The sequence below is a fragment of the Jatropha curcas genome, chromosome 6, assembly GCF_041381405.1.
Source record: "Jatropha curcas cultivar XTBG-Jc1 chromosome 6, XTBG_Jcur_1.0, whole genome shotgun sequence".
NCBI lineage: Eukaryota > Viridiplantae > Streptophyta > Magnoliopsida > Malpighiales > Euphorbiaceae > Jatropha > Jatropha curcas.
In genome coordinates, this window is record NC_143156.1 from 335,338 (window position 1) to 361,702 (window position 26,365).

At 32.6% G+C, this 26,365-nt stretch overlaps 5 protein-coding genes and 1 pseudogene across 6 annotated transcripts; 5 read left to right on the forward strand and 1 right to left on the reverse strand.

Moving 5' to 3' along the window:
* The first annotated feature begins 424 nt into the window (after positions 1 to 424).
* LOC105628669 (uncharacterized) lies at positions 425 to 4,989 on the forward strand. 2 transcript variants are annotated; one of them, XM_012210127.4, is made up of 8 exons: positions 425 to 795; positions 2,270 to 2,443; positions 2,521 to 2,613; positions 2,694 to 2,762; positions 3,556 to 3,762; positions 4,024 to 4,149; positions 4,555 to 4,717; positions 4,781 to 4,989. In XM_012210127.4, exons 1-7 carry the CDS (start codon positions 514 to 516, stop codon positions 4,708 to 4,710), a joined length of 1,107 nt encoding a protein of 368 aa, XP_012065517.1. In that variant the 5' UTR covers positions 425 to 513; the 3' UTR covers positions 4,711 to 4,717; positions 4,781 to 4,989. The 2 variants fall into 2 exon arrangements, with proteins under 2 accessions (XP_012065517.1, XP_012065516.1); XM_012210126.4 differs by having other exon boundaries at positions 426 to 795; positions 4,555 to 4,989.
* Positions 4,990 to 8,729: 3,740 nt separating this feature from the next.
* Positions 8,730 to 11,733, forward strand: LOC105628670 (2-oxoglutarate-dependent dioxygenase FGSG_00048). Its single transcript, XM_012210128.4, has 7 exons — positions 8,730 to 9,103; positions 9,874 to 10,047; positions 10,133 to 10,225; positions 10,308 to 10,376; positions 10,807 to 11,013; positions 11,115 to 11,240; positions 11,344 to 11,733. The coding sequence occupies exons 1-7, from the start codon at positions 8,822 to 8,824 to the stop codon at positions 11,485 to 11,487; spliced, it is 1,095 nt and encodes a 364-aa protein (XP_012065518.1). The 5' UTR covers positions 8,730 to 8,821; the 3' UTR covers positions 11,488 to 11,733.
* A 595-nt stretch (positions 11,734 to 12,328) lies between these two features.
* On the forward strand, positions 12,329 to 13,052 carry LOC105628791 (Bifunctional inhibitor/lipid-transfer protein/seed storage 2S albumin superfamily protein). Its single transcript, XM_020677230.3, has 2 exons — positions 12,329 to 12,724; positions 12,851 to 13,052. Exons 1-2 carry the CDS (start codon positions 12,418 to 12,420, stop codon positions 12,868 to 12,870), a joined length of 327 nt encoding a protein of 108 aa, XP_020532889.1. The 5' UTR covers positions 12,329 to 12,417; the 3' UTR covers positions 12,871 to 13,052.
* Positions 13,053 to 14,147: 1,095 nt separating this feature from the next.
* Positions 14,148 to 16,316, reverse strand: LOC105628792 (cytochrome P450 705A22-like; annotated as a pseudogene).
* Positions 16,317 to 19,143: 2,827 nt separating this feature from the next.
* On the forward strand, positions 19,144 to 20,524 carry LOC119371214 (cytochrome P450 705A22-like). The gene is given in 4 exon segments (XM_037640952.2): positions 19,144 to 19,708; positions 19,710 to 19,830; positions 19,920 to 20,120; positions 20,123 to 20,524. Coding segments are annotated over 4 exon segments (1,116 nt in total). The 5' UTR covers positions 19,144 to 19,316.
* A 2,603-nt stretch (positions 20,525 to 23,127) lies between these two features.
* On the forward strand, positions 23,128 to 24,787 carry LOC119371213 (cytochrome P450 705A22-like). The gene is made up of 2 exons (XM_089723453.1): positions 23,128 to 24,045; positions 24,164 to 24,787. Exons 1-2 carry the CDS (start codon positions 23,128 to 23,130, stop codon positions 24,785 to 24,787), a joined length of 1,542 nt encoding a protein of 513 aa, XP_089579579.1.
* Positions 24,788 to 26,365: the final 1,578 nt, after the last annotated feature.

The window sequence follows — 26,365 nt, forward strand, 5'->3', positions numbered from 1 at the left end:
TTAGGAGTATTTTTAGATCTTATTTGATTCACTTGTAAGTCTATAAATAGGTACATTCTTTTGTTAATTCAAGGAAGTGCAAAACAAGAAGTGCTAAACATTGTTAATCATCTTGTGCATTTCCATTCTTTCTTCCAAAATTTCAACATAAACATATCATGGACCCGATCTAAATAAGTAACTTCCATCGTTAATTATCAATTTTGTCTGATCGTGAAAACACATGTAAAACAAAATAAAAAATTGAATAAAACAAAATATTAATTCACAAAGTAAATAAAGGATTTCGACATTTCCACGTGTCTAAATATTAGGATATGAAGTAAATTACTTCTCGTGTGATATTAAAACACGCAAGAGAATCTCCGCACGAATCTTAAGCCATTGCTAACGTACATCGCGGCCTATTTTAATAAGAATAAACCTGTGCTTCTTTCATCTCCCGCCACTATCCAACTTTCTCTTTTTACACAAACTCTCTTTCTCTCAAATCCGAAAAAGAAAAAGCAAGCAATGGATGTTCCGGTGATAGATCTAACGAGATACTTAGAGATCGCCGATAAACTCAGTACCGAACCGGCGGAATTGTCGGGTCAACTCGAAGAACTCGGTCCTTGGCTCGGCGATTTGTGTAAGGAGGTGAGTCGGATTCTCAGAGAAACCGGAGCTTTAGTAGTAAAGGACCCGAGATGTTCAGCAGAGGATAATGATCGATTTATAGATATGATGGAGAAGTACTTCGAGAGGCCACCAGAGTTCAAAAGAATGCAAGAGAGACCTCAATTGCATTACCAGGTACAAGTTCCATTTTATATATAGTATAATTTAAATTCTGTAATTTTATAGTTTTTGGTGTTTTTTCGGTTGTTTAAGAAGTGAGGGAAAGGAGAAGTAAAGCTGGGATTTTTTGATTCGAAAAGTTTGTATATTTTTTTTCTTGGTTCTAGTTTGGTGTACTGAGGATGCGAAAATTCTTTGGGATGCGAAAATTCTTTGAGTAATGCTTTTAACAATGGATTTTTGAAATTAGAGATTCTTATTGGCTGTGATTCGTCTTGGGTTTTTGCTTTGAAATTTCGTGTGGAGAGATGGCTTAGCTTTTTTGTTTTTCAAGTGTTTGGAATTGAGGGAAACGTTTGCTAAATGTCGCTTTAGTGAGGTATGTTTGGCTGCTGAGAGAATGTGGGAAAAGGACATTGTTTAGTTATTAAGACAGTTGAAGAACTGGAGGAAAATTAAATTCTGAAGTTTAGAAGGTTCAACTTTTCATTATTGTCTGTTTTGTGCATTGCATCAATGGTCAAGGAATTGTCTTTAGTGCTGGCAGTGAAGACCTGAAACTTTGAAACTTTTGTTGGTCTTTAGCCGGATGTTTGGTTTCGTGTTTAGAAACCTCAATGCATTACCAGTCTGGGAGTTAAATTTGCTTAATTGCTCGGGGAGTGGGAGAAACAGAAAGGAAGAGTAGTTGAAACTTTCTTTAGTTCCTTAGTGTATTTATTTGGATTTAGAAAATGCAAGGAAAAGGGGGAGTTTTAACCTCTCCCTGTTTCTTTCTTTCTTATTAATAATTTGAGTTTGAAAGTGCAAAATTTTTATTTCCTAAGGTTGAACGTGACAATGCCCATGTATTTCAAGGTAATCAAACTGTCCTTAGTTGGGTGGGTTTTTTTTGCCTTCTAACTCCTTTTTTCAAATCATTCTATATCATAGTAAAGTAGTAAATGTTTATTTAAGTGTCATGCTAATTAGATGGAAGCAAAACAATGATCAAATCAGTCTTCCTGTTTTTGTTCACTCGCTGAAATCTGCGTTTCGTTAAGTCTATGGGAGTGGTTTGTAGTGTCAACTACCAATGACCGGGGACTTTGAAAAATTGTGGAAATGCTGTTCTAATTTGTTTTAAAACAGTGAAAAGGAAAAAAAAAAAAAGGAGGGTATTTTTGAGGGGAACAGAAGGGAAGCATATGGGAAGTGGTGTAGTTGTTGCATAGTCTTCTTTCCTTTTATCATTTCCAGCAGTTTATGTCTTAGTTGATACTTGGAAACGACGAGGAAAAGAAAAGAAAAGAGTAACGTCAACAGTGCTGAAGCATCTATGTTTCTTGCTGTCATTAAGTTTTGAAACAAAGAAAATGCAAAAATTGTTTGAGAAAAAAAAAAAAGAAGGGATTGAAGGATGATTATGTTGTATAAGATTGTACTTTGTATCTTATTTATTTTGAGAGAAAAGAAGAATAACTATTTCTGCTGCAAATGGAGAGATCAGGTTGGAGTGACCCCTGAGGGAGTAGAAGTTCCAAGGAGCCTGGTTGATAAAGAGATGCAAGAGAAATTAGAATCAATGCCCAAAGAGTTCCAACCATCCACTCCAAGAGGACCAGATCCCAAGTGGCGATACATGTGGAGAGTAGGTCCTCGACCATTGGACACCCGCTTTAAGGTATTGGAGTTATCCATCTCTTTTGAATGTTTTCATCCGTCAATCTCTATTTGCTAATTTTGATCTGACATCTGTAGGAACTTAATTCAGAACCTGTAATACCTGAAGGTTTTCCAGAATGGAAAGAGACTATGGATTCATGGGGACACAAAATGATCTCTGCGATAGAGGCAAGGCACTAATGTGGTTTGTTTTGATCTTACTAGCTATTTAACACTTAACTAAATGTTACTTATTTATCTATTTCCAGGCTGTTGCTGAAATGGCTGCAATTGGTTTTGGTTTGTCCAAGGATGCATTTACTTCTCTTATGAAGCAGGTACAACTTTTTATTGATCAAAGTCTGTATTTTATCTTTATGCCTGTTTTCACCTCATGCCTGCTGATTATCTTTGTAACTAAAAGCAAGAAATGTTAAAAATTGAAAAAATTGATTGTGGCTGGTTAATCAGAACATTGACCTAAATGTTAATGGCAAATCTACCTATGTTTTCCTCTTCTGCAACTTACTAACTCTACTTTTCTTAATGTGGATGGATAAATCACACTAGGGCCCTCTCAATGACAAGTATTTTATCAATTGCTGTCTATATTATATTAAAGGCTTGTAGTGCCTTGTTAAATTCTTTTGCTTTGTTAGATTACTGAAGCTCCTTGATTCAATTGCTGTCTATATTATATTAAAGACTTGTATTGCCTTGTTAATTTCTTACCTTGTTATGTCTATGTTGGTTATGTGTTGACTAATCCTATAAGTTTCTGATTATGTAGTAACTTTTCTTTTCTACTTATTTGTTTATTGCTCAGTATTTTGTGAAACCTTGGTCCTATATATATCTCTCTCTCTCATTACCATACCCCAGCATTACTATTTTACCTGAGAACAAAGTCCTGATAATGTCATGATTCCCACAGACAAAGCTTACTTAGTCAAGACTAAAAGTAACTCTAGTATGCATAGTCTTCTAACAAGGATTTTATATTCACTTGCAGTTTTTTGCTCTCTCTTCAAATCACTTCTTTCTGTTGTTTGTTATTAAGGACAGCATATATTATATTCTTACCAATTCCTATTGCTAAATTCTTATATCCTTCTTTCACCCAATCTGCAGGGACCACATCTTCTTGCACCAACAGGAAGTGACCTTCGCTGCTATGGTCAAGAAGGCACTGTCTTTGCTGGATATCATTACGACCTTAACTTTCTAACAATTCATGGCAGAAGTAGATTTCCTGGTCTTAATATTTGGCTACGGAATGGGCAAAAAGTTGAAGTTAAGGTTCCTCTAGGATGTCTCCTCATTCAGACAGGAAAGCAGGTAAGAGCACAGTAATAGATGATGCTTTATTGATCACCAATGAGGATATCTGTATTTCTTTTGCCAGTTTAAGACCTAATAAGCCAGCAGATTAGGCTTCAATTAGGTGCAACGAAGAGGTATATCCAGTAGCTTGTTTGTGGAACATGTACATGATGGCTGGCATGGCCAGTTAATAGAGTTAGTTATCCATGATATACAACACGTAATGTTTAATCATCAATATCTTTTATTATTTTTTCTTTGTGTTTTTTTCCACAGATAGAGTGGTTGACTGCAGGAGACTGCATAGCTGGCCTGCATGAAGTTGTTGTCACAAAGAGAACGATTGATGCAATTAAATTAGCATCAGAACAACAGCGTAGCCTATGGAGAGTTTCCTCAACAGTAAGTGCAGCCAACTCTATTATGGACTGAATTATTATCCCTGAGGACTTTACTGCTTTCTTCTTTTTAGCCACTTATTTTGTATTTCATTGTAATTTCTGGAACGGGATTCTATTTTCTTGACAAGAAATCAAAAATTTCTATGGTACTTTTATGTTTCAATGCTTCAATCGACATGGGAATAAAATCATAACCATTTTAAGTGTAATCTTCACATGTATTGTTAACTTATAGTTTATTTTCTAAAAAAACAAAAAATGGAACGGCATTTTTGGAATCTAGATGAAATCCATTTTCATTCTCATTCCATTCCCAAGCCTAATTAAACATGCTTAAAATATTAACCGAGTAACTTTCATCAGAGAACCTTATCCTTATATGTTTCATCATCCTTTTCCTTTGTAGCTTTTTGCGCACATAGCATCAGATGCTGTACTGAGGCCTTTAGGCCACTTTGCGGAATTCCCACTGGCCAGCAAATATCCTCCAATCTGTGCAGGAGAGTTCGTCGAACAAGAACTTGCAGTTATCAACCTGAAAGGAAGTAAAGGAAGATCTTGATAACTTTGTAAGTTGTGATGATTATGCATTGCTTCTTCTACAGATGCAAATAACATCTAATGGTTGTCAGGATGATTCAATTTGGACTAAAAAGAAGGGGAGCTTCCAGAGCGGTTGGAAGGTATTACCGAGTCATATTTTAGAATACAATAACTACTGATGGTGTTTCTGCATGTTGTTCCAAGTTAATTGTGAAAATTATCAATATGCTCATATAATCTTGAGACCTTTCAGGTTTATTTACTTATATATATAATTTAATCAAAGGCTTAATTAACATCTTGATAAGTCAGTTAATATTCTTTTTTAGGTTAACATAAGTGATCTATTAGTTTCTTCAGACAATCAGATCAAAAGCAGGGTTAGCATAAAAATTGCATGATCATTTCATCTTTAGATTATGAATATTGTGCACATTGGCATGAAGAAATCTACTCTGTATAGAGTTATTAAAATAGAAAAGATTCAATAACCATTCTCTCTCCATTAATGACTATAAACATGCATTTTGCCGACATTATATAATAAACTAACCACATGTTAAAAGAGAGAAAATAACATCATACAATATGCCAAAATTCTAAGGTACACATGTGATAAAACGTGAATAATGTGGAGCTAAAATGGTATTTCCCATTTAGCCTAAAACTTATAACTCATGCATAAATTTCTCCTCAAACTTAAAAATTTCATCTTTGACAGTCATACAAATAATTGAACTCTACTACAGAATATCTTCCAACATAGATTTCTTTAGCTGCAAATTTATTGGAGCCAAACACAAAATGCTAACAAGTAAAAAAAACAAGGAAACAAGACAAGACTTGATATTACCTCTGTTGTCCCTTTCCATAACCATCCAACCAAACTACCAATAACCTCCCATCTTATGGAGGGTAATTATTGACTACACATTTCAGAGACTGTTCCTTTTCATGCCAATGAGCCAAAGTGTACTCTATGCTTCTGTGAAATATAATTACTGCAATCCCAAAATTATAGTCCATGTAAAGAGTACTGTTATTTTAGGATGGAGAAAGTATATTTTAATTTTAGAAATGAATTTTATTTTCTTACAGAATTTATATAAAACATTGGTTGAATTTAAGTATCTTTCTACTTAACCCCAGCCAATAATTTGGGCATTTGAAATCTAATTGGAGGAGATAAATTTCTATCTGGTGCTATGTACAGTACTGCTGTTTCTTTTAGTTTGATTGAAGGAACCTTCAATTGCTCCAGCAATGCAACGTGGCACCATTCTGTCCCTTGAAACGTTAAATCACATATTGCTTGTAGATTTTCAGTAAAAGAGAAACTATCCCAATCCGACTGAAAATGTGTCGGTGTCGTTTGGTTCTCAATTAGAAACCAAACATTGCTCCCTTCCATTCAAAAGGTCTAATACCCATTTATTTTTTGAGCTACTAATATTCATTATCTGTTATCTAATAACGGGCCGAATGTATAAATTTGATTATTTTAAATTTGTGACACTCTTAATTTTTACTTTAATACGTTTAATTTTTAAAAGTCATGCTACTTATATATATAGTCGATATTTTATAAATAAAATTCAAAAAATCATGAATATTATTAAAATTTATAAATTTAAATGCACGATGAATCATCGGTAAATTTTAAAATATCAGCAAATTAAAATTATAAAATTTAAAAGTAAATTTACGGCTTCTGTATACGTGCATTATTTACCCTGCTACACTGGTTTGTACTGAATATGCACATGGGTATGTCAATTTCAAGGACAGGTGTTGGGACAATAATAAACCCAATATTCATCAATTCAGACACAAAAAAAAAAAAAAAAAAAAAAAAAAAAAAGTCTCAGACTAACAATTGTGTGGTTTAAATCTCATTTATGCTGCTATTTTTACCTCCCTTTTTAATCATCACATGGTGTGGAACCCTTTCTCTATCACCTTTTCTCATTTCAAAAGTTTATATATATAAAAATAGTTACATATATATATGATTTTTTCTTTATGTATTGAAAAAATAAGAATGGTGATCAGTGGCGGAGCTAAAATAGTTTTTAATATGTATATATTTTCGTAAAATTACAAGATATGATTGATAAATAAATTAGAAAAGTGATTTTTGTAGCGAAGAAAATTTATGCTGGTAGCGCTTCCCTTTTATGAGCCTGTGGCTTGACACGCAATGAAAAAGATTAGGATAATTAGCTCAATAGACTAAGAGCATGTGTGGCATAAAGTAAAAGAAAAAAAGAATTGGATGACATCTAATTTTGCATAATAATTTCAAGATAAGAGTCAAAAAGGTTTATTCTTTATTAAATAAGCTATACAACACGACTTATCTCGATCTCACATAGATAATGACTTTTTTTTTGTTGAAAATTCTTAAAAAAAAAAAAAAAAAAAATTTCAAGACAAAAGTGCTCAAAAGAATTTTATTTTTTTTATTAAAGAAAATATAGAGGTGTCTACGGGTTATGGCTCGGTTGGCAAGCTGAGTATGTGTGAAGAGCTATTGGGTTCAATCTCTATTAAATACACCTGCATGAAGGGACAAAGAACGTTAGTTAACTGTGACTAAACCGTAAGCCGAATTAAGTGTTATGGGTACCGGTGATTTATGAAAAAAATAAAAAGAAAATTTAAATATGATTGAGCCTTGAGCCGGATTAAGTGGTTTCTAGTAATAGGGTTCGGAGGTGGTATAAATAAAAAAAGAAAAGAAAATTTACGGAACAATTTATCTCAACCTCACACCGACTATGATCCCTTTTTTTTATTTATTATCTAAAAAAATAATAACAAATTTCAAGAAAAAATTTAAAGGGTTTTTTTTTTTTTTTTTTGAAAAAAATATAGAAGACAATATCTCAACCTCTCTTATATTTGAAAAAAAAAAATATAACTCCTACAATATTTTTTTTGAATTAAATAAAGTTTTTTTTTACATCTTCTTCATAAAAATAGGGTCAATTATATGAAATTGGACCAATGATAACGTTATATAATTGCAACATATTATTAGGTATGATTATGAAAGTTGTCAAATTATAAAATTAATGATAGAATCTTGATTGTTTTTTGTTTGGATTATGACAAAATAATGCTTTTGATGAAACTATTTCCTAAAACAATACAAGATTAATGCTCCATTTCACATAGACGAATTTAAAATGTGAAAATTTTATTTGCCAGTGAATTTTTCATGTTTAGAATAAATTTAAAATTTAAAATTTATCTGCTTTAATTTTTTAAATTATTTTGGACTCAATAATTTTGGAAGACTAAGAATATAAATAATTTTATAATAAAACTTTGAATTGTTTAAGTTTGTGAAATTCATTAGAAAATTCTGTCTTTTTAAGTAGAATTTAGTATAATTATATTCAAATTTACAGAATTAAATTTATAGAATTTAAATTTCTATTTTTTTCATATCAAATACAAAGATTTAGATCTATAAATTATTTTCACAAAATTTTATGGAATTCATTTATTTCAAACAATAGGTAAAAATAATTTAAAAAATAATATGGTAGGGAAGGAGAGCAATTGATTGAAATTGAATATGTCATTTATATAAGTAAATGTAAAAAAAAAAAATTATTTACCTCATATCTAAATATAATCTTTAAAGTTATTAGCAATCTCAATAAAATTTATTTGCGATCAATTAAATATGATATGATTGTTTTTTTAAATAATGTAGAGAGTGAAAAGTATTGGATTCTAGATCTTTCCATTATAAAAATTTTCACTAATTTAATAAATAAAGGAAATGAGTAGTTGAATTTCACGATATTATTTCAGATTTTTTTTTTTTAGGAAAATTATTTCAGAATTTTGGTTGTATATAAAGAATAATAAGCATGTGAAGAAAATAGAATATTTTGCTTTCAGCATTTAAAAAGAAAAATTCAAAATCCAAATGAAAAGACAAACCTGTCATTTGCTACGTGTCCTGATACTACCGACCATGCTAACATGCGCCGCGACTCCAATTTAAAACCCACCTCACCTCCTCCTCTCCCGCCACGCCTTAACTTCCTCATTTTCTCCTCTTAAACAAAATTCAAAACCAACCAATCGAAAAAACAATTCCGAAATCCGAAATGGAGCTTCCGGTCATTGATCTGTCCCAATATTTAGAAATCCCCAACAAACTGAGCAATGACCTAGAGACATTATCGGGTCAGCTCAAAGAATACGGGCCCTGGCTCGGTGAGTTGTGTAAGGAAGTGAGTCGGATACTGAGAGAAACCGGAGCCTTGGTCGTGAAGGATCCGAGATGCTCCGCTGAGGATAATGACCGGTTCATAGATATGATGGAGAAGTACTTTGAGAGGCCTCCAGAGTACAAAAGGCTTCACGAGAGACCTCAATCACATTATCAGGCATACTTTTTTTTTCCCTCTTCATTTTTCAAAAATAAAAATTAGAAATTCGGCATTTTTTTTTGTCTTTATTATTTATTATAAGTGTTCTCGGTCTATCGTACTAAATTTCATCATGCTTTTCTAGTGGTATTTTTTTATTCGAAAGTATCAAACGTTCAATCTCTTAATTAAGGGATTTCGGTCATTTCTACTTAAATCAATTTTGCTAAAATTTAGCATTTTAATTGAATAGTTAAATGTTTTACGACTATTTTAAAATTATTCAATGATTAGCTTCCTAAAATGACACCACAATAGTTGAGCTTTTTAATTATTGAAAAAAACTTTTTCTTTCTTTTGGAAATTTATAATTGTTCCAAAATCTTTTAAAGTGGACTATTATGTAACCTTTGAAGATGCATGTGTTCTCTCAATAACTCTTGGAAGAAAAAGACAATATTTGTCGGGCCGTCCAGTCTTCAATGTGTGTTTCTAAATATATCTTGATCCAAAATTCTATCTTTACGGATGAAAAAAATATTCAATAGGAGTGCTTTATTTTTTAGTGGTTAACCAGGCACAAATACTATTTATGCCTAACCTAGTGAACTTAAGATACATGTGGTTGATAAAAAATTTATTAGTTTAAGTTTGTAATGACAGTAATCACAAGTAATATTTCTTAATTGATGGTATTTGATAATAATGATTATCAAATACTCAGTTAGTGTGTGGGAAATAAAAAGAATATATGAAGCAAATAAAAAAAAATTCCTGATGTAAAACAGATTGGATCCACCCCAGATGGATTAGAAGTTGCAAGGTGTGCGGTTGATGAAAAGATTCAAGAAAAGGTAAAAACAATGCCCATACATTACCAACCATTGATACCAAATGGACCTGATCTCAAAGAAAGATACATGTGGAGAGTAAATCCAACACCAGAAAACACTCGCTTCAAGGTATCATCATCATCATCATCCGATCTTTGAATGTCTTCTTTGTTTTCTTAATCTCAATATTTATTTATCTTTTTTCACATTTCAGCACTTTAATTTGGAACCTCCAATTCCTGAAGGTTTTCCTGAGTGGAAACAAGTCATGGACTCATGGGGATACAAAATGGTTAATGCAGTAGAGGCAAGTCTTTAAGGTGGTTTATAGTAGTTATTGTCATATTTCAGAAGGGTTTTTTACAGTATCCTTTAATTTCTCTCTTCAGGCTGTATCTGAATTGGCAGCAATTGGGTTTGGCTTGCCCAAGGATGCTTTTACCTCTCTTCTGAAGCAGGTTTGTTGCAAAATCACCACCCACACTTTAGCTTTGGACTTGTGTCTGCATAAACATGCATATTATGACCAGCAAGCGGTTGGAATTAGCCGGAAGTGCACTGTATTTTCATGCAAACTTTACCTGTAACGAATTGCCCACATTATCAGCTCGAGTGTGAATTAGTCCCATCTACGTAAATGACGTGGTCCTCCGGAAAAAAATGCATATCATGTGCTAATTTTAATGAAATATACATTTAAATTCGTCCATGTCGTGTCTTTATCAAGGTATTTAAGCAAGGATAAATATTTCCGATTCAAGATTATTCAAATTTTGATTGATAAAGTGAGACGTGGAAATGTCACTGTTTATATGTTTTGTAATTAATAGGGTATTACATATATGCACTAGATGACATTTGATTTCTTCTTCCATATGTCAACTTCAGGGACCACAGCTTCTAGGCCCAACAGGAAGTGACCTTAGCCATTATACTGAGGAAGGAACTGTGTTTGCTGGATATCATTATGATACTAACTTCTTAACCATTCATGGACGAAGTAGATTCCCTGGTCTAAACATTTGGCTCAGGAATGGAAAAAAGATGGAAGTGAAGGTTCCTCCAGGATGTCTTTTCATTCAGACAGGAAAGCAGGTAACCAAGAACTAGCATCACAAACGATTTTAACCAATTTCTTGAGCACTGATCTAGTTTAACGATCAGACAGACTTATGGATTTCAATAATACATTGCAGATAGAGTGGTTGACTGGTGGAGAATGCTTGGCTGGTATGCATGAAGTTGTTGTCACAGACAGAACAATTGATGCAATCAAAATGGCATCAAAGCAAAATCGCAGCCTATGGAGGGTGTCCTCAACTGTGAGTAACTATATCTTACATGTATCCACTTTTTCGTATCAACTCCTAGTTTTTTTTTTGTGTTACTTATGAGTTATTTTGTTGTTCTGCTTTTAATTTGCAGCTATTTTCAAACATTGCATCAGATGCAATGATGAAGCCTTTAGGCCATTTTGCAGAAAACCCACAAGCAAGCAAATACCCAGCAATGCTTGCAGGAGAGTTTATGGAAAAGGAGCTCTCAGCAATCAATCTGGGTGCCAATTAAATATGACCAATCTCGGTTTTAATGATAGCTTTTAATTAGTTAATAATAAGCAACATCTTGTAGGTTGCTGGTTAGTTTGGGTATGTATGTATGTAAATGAACATGTTGTGCAATAAAGAAGGAGCTTAGTATTAGGACATCAAACACTTGTATTTGTGACGTTCTAGCATTCCCTTCCAAGATGTAATCTTTTTATTCTAGGTAATGTAATTAATAAACTCATTCATGAGTTTCTCCTCTTTGAAATTTATGGTGATTGAGAATTTTAGATGTGAAAAGATTGTAGGTTTTCTTATTTGTGTTTGCTAGACCAATCTTCAAATCGCTAGTGCGAGCTCAAATTATTATTTATGTGTTTTCTGCTTCCATTGTTCGAGGAAAAAGTGGCAGCTACTACCAGAAACTGACAAAGAAATGTGAGTCTAAATTTAATTGGTTGGTGGTCCAAATCAAACCAAATTAAACCAGTTTTTGTAGTTACATGGAATAAGGCTTAATTTGACCCCTTAAACTTGGGAGTAATATACAATTTGTCCAAAAATCAACTTTCTGTACGATTTACTTCTTGAACTTGCATAAAAAAAACAACAAATTTCACTTTTTACCCAAAAAAAGTTGTTAAAATAAAGGAAAAGAAAAAGACAATTGCAAGGAGTCATGAAATTTGAGTTTATTAACTATTTCATAAGCACACTAAAAGTACTACAGGACTCTAGATATAACTCAGATAAAAAGCAGAGATGACACAGAAATGGCATGACCAACGTGTAGTTCGTGGGTTAGGAAAGGTATTCACAGTAGCATGAGCACCCATTTGCTATATATACAAGTACTATGTGTCTGTCTAATCAAAACCATTATATATGAGATCAATTATTTTTATTTTTCAAAATAACAAATAATTGAAGAGAGAAATAATTAAGCTGAAAGATGAAGCTTTTTGGAGCTAAGACAGTACCATTATTGATCTTGGTGGTAGTGATGACAGGTTTAGTGGGGCAAGGAGAAGCGCATGCTTGTGGCAGCACATTTTTCTCAGCACTTGTTCAATTAATCCCTTGTAGGGCAGCAGTGGCTCCTTTCAGTCCAATCCCACCAAGTGAAGTCTGTTGCAATGCTTTGAAAACACTAGGCCAACCTTGCTTGTGCGTGCTTGTAAATGGTCCTCCCATTTCTGGGGTTGATAGGAACATGGCCTTGCAGCTCCCTGACAAGTGCACTACTAACTTTGAACCATGTAAATCTCTTCTTTACCAGATAAAAAGTTCTGTTTTTTTTTTTCATTCCTTTTAGCTATGCTTTGTTTGTTACTTCTTTAGAATCCACTGAATTCTATTCTTTAATCCATTTTTTTAACGTGCAGGTGAAATTTCAAAGAAGTAGAAGCACAAGCATGTCTATGATTAGGGCTTGGTGGGTTCATTTTAGTAGTAATAAGAGAACACAAAATGTTAGAATTATGTGTTGGATTTTTAGCTCTAGATGTTTCTTTTTCCTTATATCTTATTGATTGTTGATCTATATGTAGTATGAAGTATGAACAATGGATGTTTCTTATTCCTTCTTGTTTGGATCAGTTTTTATTTTTTTTTCTCAATAATCAACTTTGGCTTGATGATAATGGAATTTGGAATGGTATTAAGAAGGTCATGAGTTCCAATCATAATTAAGGATTTGAAGCCAAAATTAACACTCTTTTCCCCTCAAAAAAATGTGTTCATGTCTAGGGTGTAAATGAACCGAGCCAAGCTCCAACCTGTCAAACTTGAAGCTCGGCTTGAAACTCAACGAATTTGAAAATTTTAGGCTCGAGCGGAGACTTTATTAGAGATTCGAGTTACTCTCAAAAAATTTTAAGTTTGAGCTCAATGCTCCAATAAGTTTAAAACATTATATATTTAAATATATATAAGGCTCGATCAGGCTCGACGAGCTTTCAAACTGAACATCATTAAGTTCGAGATTTGATCCGAACTTATTTGAACTTTTTTTGGGTCGAGTTCGAACAGCTTGTGAGCTAGTTCGGATCATTTACATCATTCCTTATGCTATTTAAGGATTTTTTTTTTTGGAGAAAATAAACATTAAAATTTCCTTCCTCAAATTCCAATTAATGCAAATAGCCAATAGAATTTCTCCTAGAATAAAAGACTTGAAATAGTTGTATCTTCAAAGTTGCTACCTATACCCAGTAGTAGACATTGAGACTATACCCAGTAGGACCTGCAATATTCAGACAAGGGTTTCAAGATTGTAAAATTGCAATATGCAGGTTCTGTGAAGTGTTTCCAATTCCTTTCCAGAATCCCAGAAGAATTACAAATGCAAGATAAGGAATATGCAGAGCTGTTAACACCATATATATTCACCACCGATCTCTCTCTGATGCTATAAAGAAAAAAAAAAAAATATTTAGTTTAATATTTTACCAAGATAAGGAAGAGATATGGGTAAGAGAAATGAATAAAGTCCATAATACCAGTAGCAATTAATGGGACAAATGCAGCGCCTAAGTGGGTTTTATATCATGCCACCAGAGCAATCCGGTCAAATATGATTTTCGGATTTTTTTTAAAGTATCATCTAAAACTTGAAAATAACTTGCTTATACCGGATTTACGGTCCCAACTATAAACCAAATCAATGAAAATTGTAATTATTTAAGCAACAAATGGATTGAAGTGAAGCACAGGAACACACAGAAGTGGATGAGCCAGGCACATTCGTGCCTGCTTTAGCTTCCATATTAACCTTATTATCTCCATTTAACAAAATTCCAATCAAAGCATTGAACCATTGATGCAATAGTAATATGAATTACACTCAAAGCTAAATTAGAACCAGGGCACGATCTCTTTCCCCCACCAAATGGGAGAAAATTTAAATTGTTTTGTATCTTAATTTCCTTTTCTTACAAGAATCTCTCGGGGTAGAATTTACTAGGGTTTTCCCAAATCTCTGGATCTCTCATTATTGAATATGCGTTGATTAGAACTGCAGTTTCTTTGGGTATATTAAAACCTCCAATTTTACAATCTTCACTGCATTCTCTTGGCATTAGAGGTGCGAGAGGGTATAGTCTTAGTGTTTCCTTTACGACTGCTTGCAAATAATGGAGATTTGGGATATCTGATTCATGCACTGATCTATTTGTTCCTGTAACTGATTCTATCTCCTCCCTCAGTTTCTTGAATACCTTAGGATGGTTGATCAGCTCAGCCATAATCCATTGCATGGTAGCTGCTGAAGTGACGGTCCCTCCTATGAAGAGATCCTGATACAACCAAAAATGAATCATTTCTTTTATATATATATATATATATATATATATATATATAAACAACTAACATTTAAAAAAAAAACTATTTTTTTTATTGGCTATGTGTATGATACCACCTGTACACTAATTGAAGGCAAGTATTTTCCTTCAGTATGAAGGCTCGAACTCAATACCTCTGATTAAGAGATAACCACATTAAAACTTTCGTTGCGGTACATAATTCTGATTTTTTTATAATTATTGACGCTTTTGTTTTAGGGGTGTATTTATATATGGATATTTCTTCAGATCAAATTTCTTCATCAATATATATATATTATTTTTTTTCTTCTAAATATATGGTCAGAAATACCTTTATTTGAACAAAAACATGATTTATCATTAGTTTGATGTATAGGTGGATCTATACACCAAATGTAGATAAGTCTTTGTCATTAGTTTAATATATAAGTGGATCCATACACTAAATGTAAGTAAGTCTTTTCCGTATAGATTCTTTTTAAAACACTCGAAGGAACCTTTTTGGGCTTGTCTTATCCATATTAGTCAAGTAGACTTTGAATACTATACGGTTAAAACTAATAAAAAAAAGATCAAGATTACGTGCCGTAACGAAGGCTTTAAAGTGGTTCTTGCTTATTTTGAATTCTGCATATTTATCTTGACACACTTGTAGTAGAATATCCATTAAATCTTTAACCTCTTTGTCATCACCATTATCTTAGCTCTGTCTTCATGCTCTTTCAAAATCTTATCCAACAACTCATCCTCCTTTCTAGGTATATCCTTTAACTGTTTCCTATTCAACCAAAAACCTAATTTTTTGAGAGGACCTAAGACAGTAGCAACAGCCAACTTTCCAACCAACTCAATTGACCCTAGAACAAGCTCTCTACACCACTCTGCTTCATCGTTTTCTTCCGAATACCTTGTGCTCATTACCATTCTGCAAATAGTATTATTCGTTAGCTTCATTAGCTCATTACCCAAATCAATATTCTCATTTCTATAAGCTTTCTCCAAGAATTTTTTCAAGAAACGTCTTTGTATTTCTTCGTTTCGAACTCCAATAGATCTTTCGACTTGGCGAGTTCCAAGTAATTCTGTTACGCATAGTTTCTTCATGAATCTCCAGTAGTCTCGATAGGGAGCAGCCATGATGCCGTAATCTCCAAATAGTAACCCATCAACAAATGGTGACTTCGGCCTACTTTCAAAAACAACATCGTTTCTTTTGAAAATCTCAGCGGCAAAAGAAGCTGATGAGACAAGAAGGAGAGGACGAGAGCCGAGTCGGAGATAGAGGAGAGGGCCATATTTAGATGAGAGAAATGGGAAGCATTTGGTTACCACTGGACTAAGAAGGTGAAGGTGGCCAATGAATAGAAGTGCCGGCGGACTTGGAGGAAGATGAAGGGTTGGTTGGGTTATCTTCTTGAACAAGTTTTGAAGAAGGGTTGAGATTAGCCAAAGAAAGAGGGGTATTATCCAATTGTATTGGATATCACCCATGCTTACCATTTTTCGACTATAGAGGCTACTCGGTGGAATGAGATTACTGCATATAAAATAAACTGCTAAACGCACATTTATAACTAGGAAAAACTTAACTATTCCACCAAACCATATACCAAATCTATAAAAAATACGTTATCGACGGTGACAAGAATATTTACTGATCATTCACTAAAATAATAATAATAATAATAAATTTTAAAAAAAATTTTCATTGATTGGTTTGGTGTCTGGGACAAGTCTTATCATTTATAACTTAGCAACAGATTCAAGTTCGAATTATTTTGTCCTAATATTAAAAAAAAAAAATCAAATTTAAAAATAAAACAAACCACTAAAGCTTGAGGTTAAAAAAAAAAAATAATCAAGTTTGAAGATGCTTAAAATTTTTAACTAAAAGTCTTAGATGACATGTTTAGAAAATTAAGATAGTATTAATTATTTTATTCTAATTTTATCTTTATCTATATATCTCTATGAAATTTTACCTCTCCTAATTATCAAGAATTATTTTAAAAGGTAATTTAATCAATTATATTTTTTTAGTATTAAGCCGATTTAATTATTTTCTTAATTTCTTTTAAAAAATTAAAAGGTACCAAACAGAGATAATATGTAGAAGCCAACAAAATTAATAATTAGCTAACTATAGCAAATAAATTATTAGGTATGTATTAACTTATCTTATTAATTTGTAGAAGTCAACAAAATTAGCTAACAGAAATAAATTCTTGTGAGTAATATTCTACGTATTAACTTATTTAAATACACAAGGCAAGACAAATAAATGATTAATAGACGAATTGGTGGATCCAACTATGGTAAAATTAGGAACCAGAGCTCTTTATTTTCTACCTACTTTTTAGTCTTAAGAACGTTAATTTTAAGAATGAGTGATTGTTCTTCTTTGATCCTTATTGCCTATCTTGAGAGCAGACGACTAATGTGTTCCACTTATTCATTGCAAAAGAGAATGAAAAATCTTAATTTGATCTTCAAAATCTTTTCTGTTGGAGAGTTAGTAACGAATGGAAGATATGCAAAGTATTCCAGAAATTTTTCATTTTTATTAATTGACAGAAACTCAAGTCATTTAGTAAAATGAAGAAGATAATACAAGTTCGATATTTGAAAAACGCATTTGCAAAAGGTTACTTTACGACCTGAGGGAATTACACGTCCTGATATAAAAAAGAAACTCTTAAATCTAATTACTTATTATTATTGGTTAAATACCAAAACACACAATGTGCACATACAGATTAGGAGCAAGACTTATTCCTCGCAAAATTAGGACAGATCTAATGACTTTGAATGACACTTGGTTCAATAGTACATCCTCATCAAATGTCATGGACTAAAAATAAAAGAAAAGGAACATAAAGCTATATGACACATAAAAGTCCTTCATATGTTGGATGCTTATGGGCTAAATCATATGAATAGTCACCTAATTTTGCACTAAATTAGTTCAGATAATTTCAATTTGTCATTTTTTCTAATTATAATAGTAATATGACAGTAAAAATTATATTTATTGAAAAAAAAAATCATGATTGCAAAGGAATATAAAAAAGAAAGGGAAACAATGCTAGAAAATATAAATGATAGAGTGAAATTTTTTTTTCTCTTTTATTTTTTTAAAACTTGTTTTAAAAAAATATTATTTATTAAATAAATTAATAGGCAGATTCCAAATTGATGTATTAGGAGAAAATATGAATTTTTAAAATAAAATATTTTATTTTTATTATCATGTTGAATATTTCAATGGTGGTACGCGAATGACCTCTCATTAAAACAAATGTTAAAATTTTGTGAGTAAAAATGACAAATTAAAATTATATAATCTTACGAAATTAAATATGAAGTTAGGTGACTATTAGTATCATTTATCCTCCTTAGTTGGTCTAAGCCCTATTTGACATCAATGTTTGAAGCAGTGTTTTAATTAGGTTAAAACACTATCTTCATTAATTATAAATTTTGGTGATTTAATATCTATTCTAGCGTTTAGAGTTTGAGGCAATGTTTCATGGAACGTTATCTTCGTTAACAATTAACGTTTTATGAACTTTTTATGACATCACTTATCTTTACTTTGTTCTCCACTTTCATACTTTTTTTATCATTTTTTATTAAACAACTAATGAAACAATTATTTTTATTGAATATTTTTATTCTAAACTACTATATAAACATAACTAACTACTGACAGTTAATATCTAACAAATAACCACTAGTAAAACAACTTACAATTGTTAAAACAACTAACAACTATCAGAACTGCTAGTAAAACAAATGATAATTATTAAAATAGCTATCAGCTATTAGAACAATTAAGATTGTCAAACAAACCCTAGTCTCTTATTGGCTCCTCCAAGATTCTACAAATATCGTTTATTCTGATTTATAACGTGCTTATAGTTGAGTTTTCCCTTATTTTACCAAAAAAAAAAAAAAAAAAAATCAGTCGGCATCTACTTACACACATATACTTCTTAAAAAATTTATTTAACATTTAAAGTAAGATTTATATATAAATATAGAAAGAAAATTTCCACATGATTTAGTAAAAAAAATCTTGATAATTGCTAAGAAGACTAGAGACAAAGTTTGGAAGTCAGTGAGAATCATTCCACATGATTTAGGGTTTTTTTTTTTTGTTCTTCTTCTTTTGTCTGATATAGTTCAATTTTATGATAACATCAATCTTCACACCATATTCTAAGCTCTAAAGTATAAACAGTATGTTAATGACTAAAATAATATCATCGTTTTGTACTTAATCAAACTTAATAAGTATAATTTATTTCAGGAGTCAATTATTGAATCTTTTCTTCTTCTTCTTCTAATTGATTACACTCCGCCTTGGCTATCGCCCCTTTTTCATCGTGTCATCAGCATCATTTGGGCTGAGATCTTCAAAACTAACGATCTCAACTTCTCAGCCAGACCCCAAACTAGTACTTTTGAAAATGTGCTTGGAAACTCAAGCTTCGTTACAGCTCCTTATGGAGATTACTGGAGATTTATGAAGAAACTTTGCCTTACAGAATTGCTTGGAGCCCGACAGCTCGAAAGATCTTATGGTGTTCGACGCGAAGAACTCATGCGTTTTTTGCATGATCTAATACAGAAAGCTTATAAAAAGGAGAAATTTGATTTGGGTCATGAGCTATTGAGGCTAACAAACAATACCATATGCAGAATGTTAATGAGCACAAGGTGTTCAAAGGAAGACGATGAGGCTCGAAGATGTAGAGAGCTAGTGGTACGATCAGTTAATCTAGTAGGAAAATTAACTATAGCTACCATGTTGGGTCCTTTTAAAAAATTAGGTTTTTGGTTATTTAGAAAACAAGTAAAGGATATAACTGGAGGATATGATGAGTTGCTGGAGAAAATCTTGAAGGAGCATGAAGAGAGCTATGGTGGATGGTTTTGACAGAGAGGATAAAGATTTGATGGATAGTCTCTTACAAGTATATAAAGATAAAGATGCAGAATTTAAGATAAGCAGGAATCACATGAAGATCTTCTTTCACGTATGCTCTAAAGATAATTACCGAATTGGAAATTTTCCAATTTTTTACCTAATTAAGCTCTGATGGTTCATGGAGCAATCTCATTGCAGGAACTCTTCATTGCAGGGACTGACACTTCAGCACACACCATGGCTTGGGCAATGGCGGAGCTCATGAACCATCCTAATGTATTCAGGAAACTAAGAGAGGAAATAGAATCAGTTGTTGGAAAAAAGAGACTAGTGGAAGAGTCAGATATCCAAAATCTTCATTATTTACAAGCAGTAGTAAAGGAAACTTTGAGGTTATACGCCCAGTAGGACCTGCAATAATCAGACAAGGATTTGAAGATTGTAAAATTGGAGGATTTGACATACCCAAAAACACTACATTAGTAATCAATGTATATTCCATAATGAGGGATCCGAAACTGTGGGAAAATCCTAATGACTTCTACCCAGAAAGATTCTTGCAAGAAAAAGAAACTAAAAAGCAAAATAATTTCAGTTTTGTTCCATTTGGAGGGGGAAGAAGAACGTGCCCTGGTTCAAATTTAGCTTTAAGTATGGTTAGCATTAGCATAGCATCCATGGTTCAATGCTTTGATTGGAAGGTTGATGCTGGGAAGGTTAATTGGGAAGCTAAACCAGGCTTCATCATGTACTTGGCTCATCCACTTTTGTGTGTTCCTACTGTTCACTTCAATCCATTGTAGCCTATCTTTAGATCTTATAAATAAAAATTGAAAATTTAAATGTTCTATGCTCAATGAATATTTTTTTTGCTGGGAATTTTCAAAGAAAACATGTCGTAAGTCTCCATTTGTATTAAGCATTTGTCTATTTGAAGAACCGAAGCCGAATTGATCAAAGAAATTAATTTTTTTAGAAAAGAGAAATCAAGTTTTTTATATGAATATTTGGAAATTGAAATTAAAATTAAATTTTCATTTACCATAAAGTTGATGAACGTCTATCTCTTGAAAAGCTTTAGTAAATATTTATCCTTTGATGTGTTAAAAATTTTCCAAATGTAAATTTTGTGAAATTGTAACATTATAAGAACTTAAAAATAATCACTAAGCACTTAGGTTTTTTTACCTAACATTCATAGGATAGGTTGGGGATAAGTTCTATGCTCAATCACTAGATTATGTAGTGTTCGGCTCTTTGGGCAGTTAATCAAATTTAATTAATAGTTGTATTAATAATTTTGTCTTACAAAACTTACTTTTAACACGAAACGACCTAAGCTATTTTAGTTCGTTGCCTTTCCTCACATCCATTTATTTGCTAACTAATTTCGTTGACTTTTACAAATTTAATTAGATAAGTTACTATTCTTAGCCGATGATATCTCCACAGATCATTCCTTCTCCACAGATCATTCCTCTTGCAAACCGTGTGCCACCCCAGTCGATCTATCATCAAAACTGAGTGCTTCTGATGGACCTCTATTCCATGATCCAACATTATACCGCAGTCTTGCTGGCGCATTACAGTATCTCACATTCACACGCCCAGATATATCATATGCTGTTCAACAAATATGCCTCTTCATGCATGAACCGCGGGATCCACACTATGCCTTTCTCAAAAGAATAATCCGATATTTACAAGGCACAGTTGACTACGGTATAAGAATTGGCAAGACAAATACACATACCTTGGTAGCATAGTTAGACGCAGATTGGGGTGGATGCCCAGACTCCAGAAGATCAACTAGTGGCTACTGTGTTTTCCTTGGTGATAATTTGATTTCATGGTCTTCAAAACGGCAGCCTACTATCTCACGATCTAGTGCAGAGGCAGAATATAGAGGAGTAGCCAATGCTGTTGCAGAGACCACCTGGCTTCGCAATTTACTTCTGGAATTACACCTCCCACTTCAGCAGGCCTCCGTCATATACTATGACAATGTTTCCGCAGTATATATGTCTGACAATCCTATCCAGCATCAATGCACAAAACACATTGAGATCGACATACACTTTGTAAGGGAGAAAGTTCGAATAGGCCACATTCGGGTCTCACATGTCCCATCTGCTTTTCAATATGCTGACATCTTCACCAAAGGCCTATCTCGACAGTTGTTCTAGTCATTTCGATCCAGTTTGAGCGTCTGTCCTCCGCCCGCTCAAACTGCGGGGGAGTCTTAGCCGATGATATCTCCACAGATCATTCCTCTGATTTAGGAATAGATTACAATTAATTTCCTATAATTAATCTCTGTAATTCCTTTCCATATTATGTTTGTATTCTCCCTATTTAAAGGGTCTTGTACATCAATACAAATCATCAAGAATTCCAAATCCTCAAACCCTTTCAATTATATCCTATTTCTGTTTTATAATACTTGTCATATTTAGAATTTCACATTTTTTAAGAAAACCATTTAATGCGTCTAAGTTACAATAAATTATTGAGTAAATTGACTATATTATTTTTAATTTAATATTAATTCTCCAAGGAAACTATTAAATTGAAGTAATAATTTTTGGTCATATGCAAAAGGTAAACATGAAAAAAACAGTTATTACTTCTTGAAACCACAAATGCGACAAGTATTTTAGAATAAGTTATTTTCTCAATTGTGACAAGTATTATGGAACAAAGGTAGTAAAATATTAATCGCAAGAATTTATTTCCGTTAGCCTAATTTTGTTGACTTCTACAAATTAATAAGGTAAGTTAATACATGCCTAATAATTTATTTGCTATAGTTAGATAATTACTAATTTTGACTTCTACATATATGGACATACCACCTTCGTCTTGTTAATTTTGGTACTATTTAACGTTTCATAGAAATTAAAAAAAAATTAAATCACCTTCATAAAAAAACAAATTGTAATCGATTAAATTATCACCTTTTAAAATAATTCTTTATAATTATGAGAGATAAAATTTAATAAAGATATCTAGACAAATTAAGATAAAATTAGAATAAAATAATTAATATTATCTTAATTTTTTAAAAGTGTCATCTAAAACTTTTAGTTAAAAATTTCAAGCATCTTCAAACTTTAAATTTTTGAATTGGTTTATTTTACTTTTTAATTTTATTTTTTAGCATTAGAAAAAATAATCCGAACTTGAATCTATTACTAAATTATAAATTATAAATGATAAGGCTTCTCTGGCGCGTCAAATCTATTAATGAAGGGTTCTTTTAAAATTTATTACTACTGTTGTTTTTTTTAACGAATAATAAAAAAGTTACAATCAAGAACGTATTTTTTCTAGTTATAAACGTGCGTTTAGTTTATTTTTTATATGTTCTAATCTCATTCCACTGAGTAGTATCCATAGTCGAAAAATGGCAAGCATTGGTGATATCCAATACTACTGGATGATACCCATTTTTCTTTGGCTAATCTCAATCCTTCTTCTAAACTTGCTCAAGAAGGTAACCCAACCAACCCTTGACCTTCCTCCAAGTCCGCCGGGACTTCCATTCATTGGCCACCTTCACTTTCTCAGTCCGGTGGTAACCAAATGCTTCTCATTTCTCTCATCTAAATATGGCCCTCTCCTCTATCTCCGATTCGGCTCTCGTCCTGCCCTTCTTGTCTCGTCGGCTTCTTTTGCAACTGAGATTTTCAAAAGAAACGATGTTATTTTTTCAAATAGGCCGAAGACACCATTTGATGATAGGTTAATATTTGGAGAATACGGCATTCTGAATTGTCCCTATGGAGACTACTGGAGATTCATGAGGAAACTATGCGTAACAGAATTAGTTGGAATTCGCCAAGTCGAAAGATTTATTGACGTTCGAAACGAAGAAATACAAAAACGTTTCTTGAAAAAACTGTTACAGAAAGCTCATAGAATTGAGTATCTTGATTTGGGTAAGGAGCTAATGAAGCTAACGAATAATATTATATGCAGAATGGTAATGGGCACAAGTTGTTCCAAGGAAGATGATGAAGCAGAAAGGTGTAGAGAGATTGTTCAAGGGGCAATTGATTTGGTTGGAAAGTTGACTGTTGCTACTACGTTAGGTCCTCTTAAAAAATTAGGTTTTTGGTTGAACAGGAAAGAATTAAACGTTATAACTAGAAAGTGCGATGAGTTGTTGGATAAGATTTTGGAAGAGCATGAAGACAGAGCTAAGAGAAATAATGGTGATGACAAAGAAGTTAAAGATTTAATGGATATTCTACTGCAAGTGTGTCAACATCAAGATACAAAATTCAAAATAAGCAAGAACCACATTAAGGCCTTCATTATGGTATATAATACTGATCTTTTTATAATTATTGACACCCAGATAAAATCTCTTCATCAGTTATAAATTTGAATTATATACATACACAATTTCTGAAATGTTCCATTTTTTATTGTGTCAGGATCTCTTCCTAGCAGGGACTGATACTTCAGCAGCTACCATGCAATGGATAATGGCTGAGCTGTGCAACCATCCTATGGTATTCAAGAAACTGAGGGAGGAGATAAAATCAGTTATAGGAACACATAGATTAGTGCAAGAATCAGATATCCCAAATCTCCATTATTTGCAAGCAGTGGTAACGGAAACACTAAGACTATACCCCCAAGTACCTATAATGCCAAGAGAATGCCGTGAAGATTGTGAAATTGGAGGTTTTGATATACCGAAAGACACTGCAGTTCTAATCAACGCATATTCAATAATGAGAGATCCAGAGATTTGGGAAAACCCTAATAAATTCTATCCTGAGAGATTCCTGCAAGAAAAGGAAATTAAGATGCAAAACAATTTAAATTTTCTCTCGTTTGGTGCGGGAAGGAGATCATGCCCTGGTTCTCATTTAGCTTTGAGTGTAATTCATATTACTATTGCATCAATGGTTCAATGCTTTGATTGGAAATTTGTTGGAGATGGAAATGGAGGTAATAAGGTTAATATGGAAGCTAAAGCAGGCATGACTTTCTGCCTGGCACATCCACTACTGTGTGTTCCTGTGCTTCACTTCAACCCATTTCCTGCTTAATCTTTTCAGCCCAGTAGTAACCAAATGCCTCCATAATGTCTCATCTAAATATGGCCCTCTCCTCCATCTCCGCCTTGGCTGTCGCCCCTTTTTCATCGTGTCATCAGCATCATTTGCGGCTGAGATCTTCAAAACTAACGATCTCAACTTCTCAGCCAGACCCCAAACTAGTACTTTTGGAAATGTGCTTGGAAACTCAAGCTTCGTTACAGCTCCTTATGGAGATTACTGGAGATTTAGAATCAGTTGTTGGAAGAAAGAGACTAGTGGAAGAGTTAGATATCCAAAAACACTACATTAGTAATCAATGTATATTCGATAATGAGGGATCCGAAACTGTGGGAAAATCCTAATGACTTCTACCCAGAAAGATTCTTGCAAGAAAGAGAAACTAAAAAGCAAAATAATTTCAGTTTTGTTCCATTTGGAGGGGGAAGATGAATGTGCCCTGGTTCAAATTTAGCTTTAAATATGGTTAGCATTAGTATAGCATCCATGGTTCAATGCTTTGATTGGAAGGTTGATGCTGGAAAGGTTAATTTGGAAGCTAAACCAGGCTTCATCATGTACTTGGCTCATCCACTTTTGTGTGTTCCTACTGTTCACTTCAATCCATTGTAGCCTATCTTTAGATCTTGTAAATAAAAATGAATATTTTCTTTGCTGGGAATTTTCAAAGAAAACATGTCGTAAGTCTCCATTTGTATCAAGCATTTGTCTATTTGAAGAACCGACGCGGAATTGATCAAAGAAATTAAATTTTTTAGAAAAGAGAAATCAAGTTTTTTATATGGATATTTGGAAATTGAAATTAAAATTAAATTTTCATTTACCATAAAGTTGATGAACGTCTATCTCTTGAAAAGCTTTAGTAAATATTTATCCATTGATGTGTTAAAAAATTTCCAAAATGTAAATTTTGTGAAATTGTAACATTATAAGAAATTAAAAATAATCACTAAGCACTCTGGTTTTTTTCACTTAACATTCATAGGATAGGTTGGTGATGTTTTTTGGTAAGTCCAATGGCTTGGGTCTAGTTGCCTTTGAATGTTAAATTTTCCTTGGATATATTAAAAATTAATAAAATATATTATTTGCTATAAAAAAAAAAAACCAAACACTCATGTTTTGATTTTGCGTGACTCTATTGTTGTAGCTCGACCGTATTATTCTCTATAGCTTTTTGCTCTCTTTATTTGCCAAAAAAAATAATAAGCACTAAATAATATGTTTTGTAGTCGATAAAGCTATGTTCGGTATAATTTTTTAAGGTAGTTTTTAAAATTTTGACCAGTTAAAATATTAGTGTTCGGTAATATAATATTTGAACTAGATTGTATAGTGTTCGGCTCTTGTTCGGCTCTTAGGGCAGTTAATCAAATTTAATTAATAATTAGAGCTTTATTTATCACCAAATAGAGAGGAATACTATAGGGTAGCGGCAGGAAATTCTTTAGAGGACGGGTTATTCACATTTCATTTGATGGTGAGAGGCGAATTGAAAGTTAAGCAGTGGTAATTCTAAAGATTCCCCGGGAGACTTCAGGTAAAGCTTAACGTAATAGATAAGAAGCG

What these genes read in the sequence shown, in the direction of transcription:
- LOC105628669 (XM_012210127.4), top strand. Translation starts at nt 514, where the DNA reads ATGGATGTTCCGGTGATAGATCTAACGAGATACTTAGAGATCGCCGAT. An exon ending in CATTGGACACCCGCTTTAAG is followed by an intron (nt 2,444 to 2,520) that starts GTATTGGAGTTA and finishes TGACATCTGTAG; the next exon opens with GAACTTAATTCAGAACCTGT. An exon ending in AAATGATCTCTGCGATAGAG is followed by an intron (nt 2,614 to 2,693) that starts GCAAGGCACTAA and finishes ATCTATTTCCAG; the next exon opens with GCTGTTGCTGAAATGGCTGC.
- LOC119371213 (XM_089723453.1), top strand. Translation starts at nt 23,128, where the DNA reads ATGGCAAGCATTGGTGATATCCAATACTACTGGATGATACCCATTTTT. An exon ending in ACATTAAGGCCTTCATTATG is followed by an intron (nt 24,046 to 24,163) that starts GTATATAATACT and finishes TTATTGTGTCAG; the next exon opens with GATCTCTTCCTAGCAGGGAC.
- LOC105628670 (XM_012210128.4), top strand. Translation starts at nt 8,822, where the DNA reads ATGGAGCTTCCGGTCATTGATCTGTCCCAATATTTAGAAATCCCCAAC. An exon ending in GACCTCAATCACATTATCAG is followed by an intron (nt 9,104 to 9,873) that starts GCATACTTTTTT and finishes GATGTAAAACAG; the next exon opens with ATTGGATCCACCCCAGATGG. An exon ending in TCATTCAGACAGGAAAGCAG is followed by an intron (nt 11,014 to 11,114) that starts GTAACCAAGAAC and finishes AATACATTGCAG; the next exon opens with ATAGAGTGGTTGACTGGTGG.
- LOC105628791 (XM_020677230.3), top strand. Translation starts at nt 12,418, where the DNA reads ATGAAGCTTTTTGGAGCTAAGACAGTACCATTATTGATCTTGGTGGTA. An exon ending in CACTACTAACTTTGAACCAT is followed by an intron (nt 12,725 to 12,850) that starts GTAAATCTCTTC and finishes TTTAACGTGCAG; the next exon opens with GTGAAATTTCAAAGAAGTAG.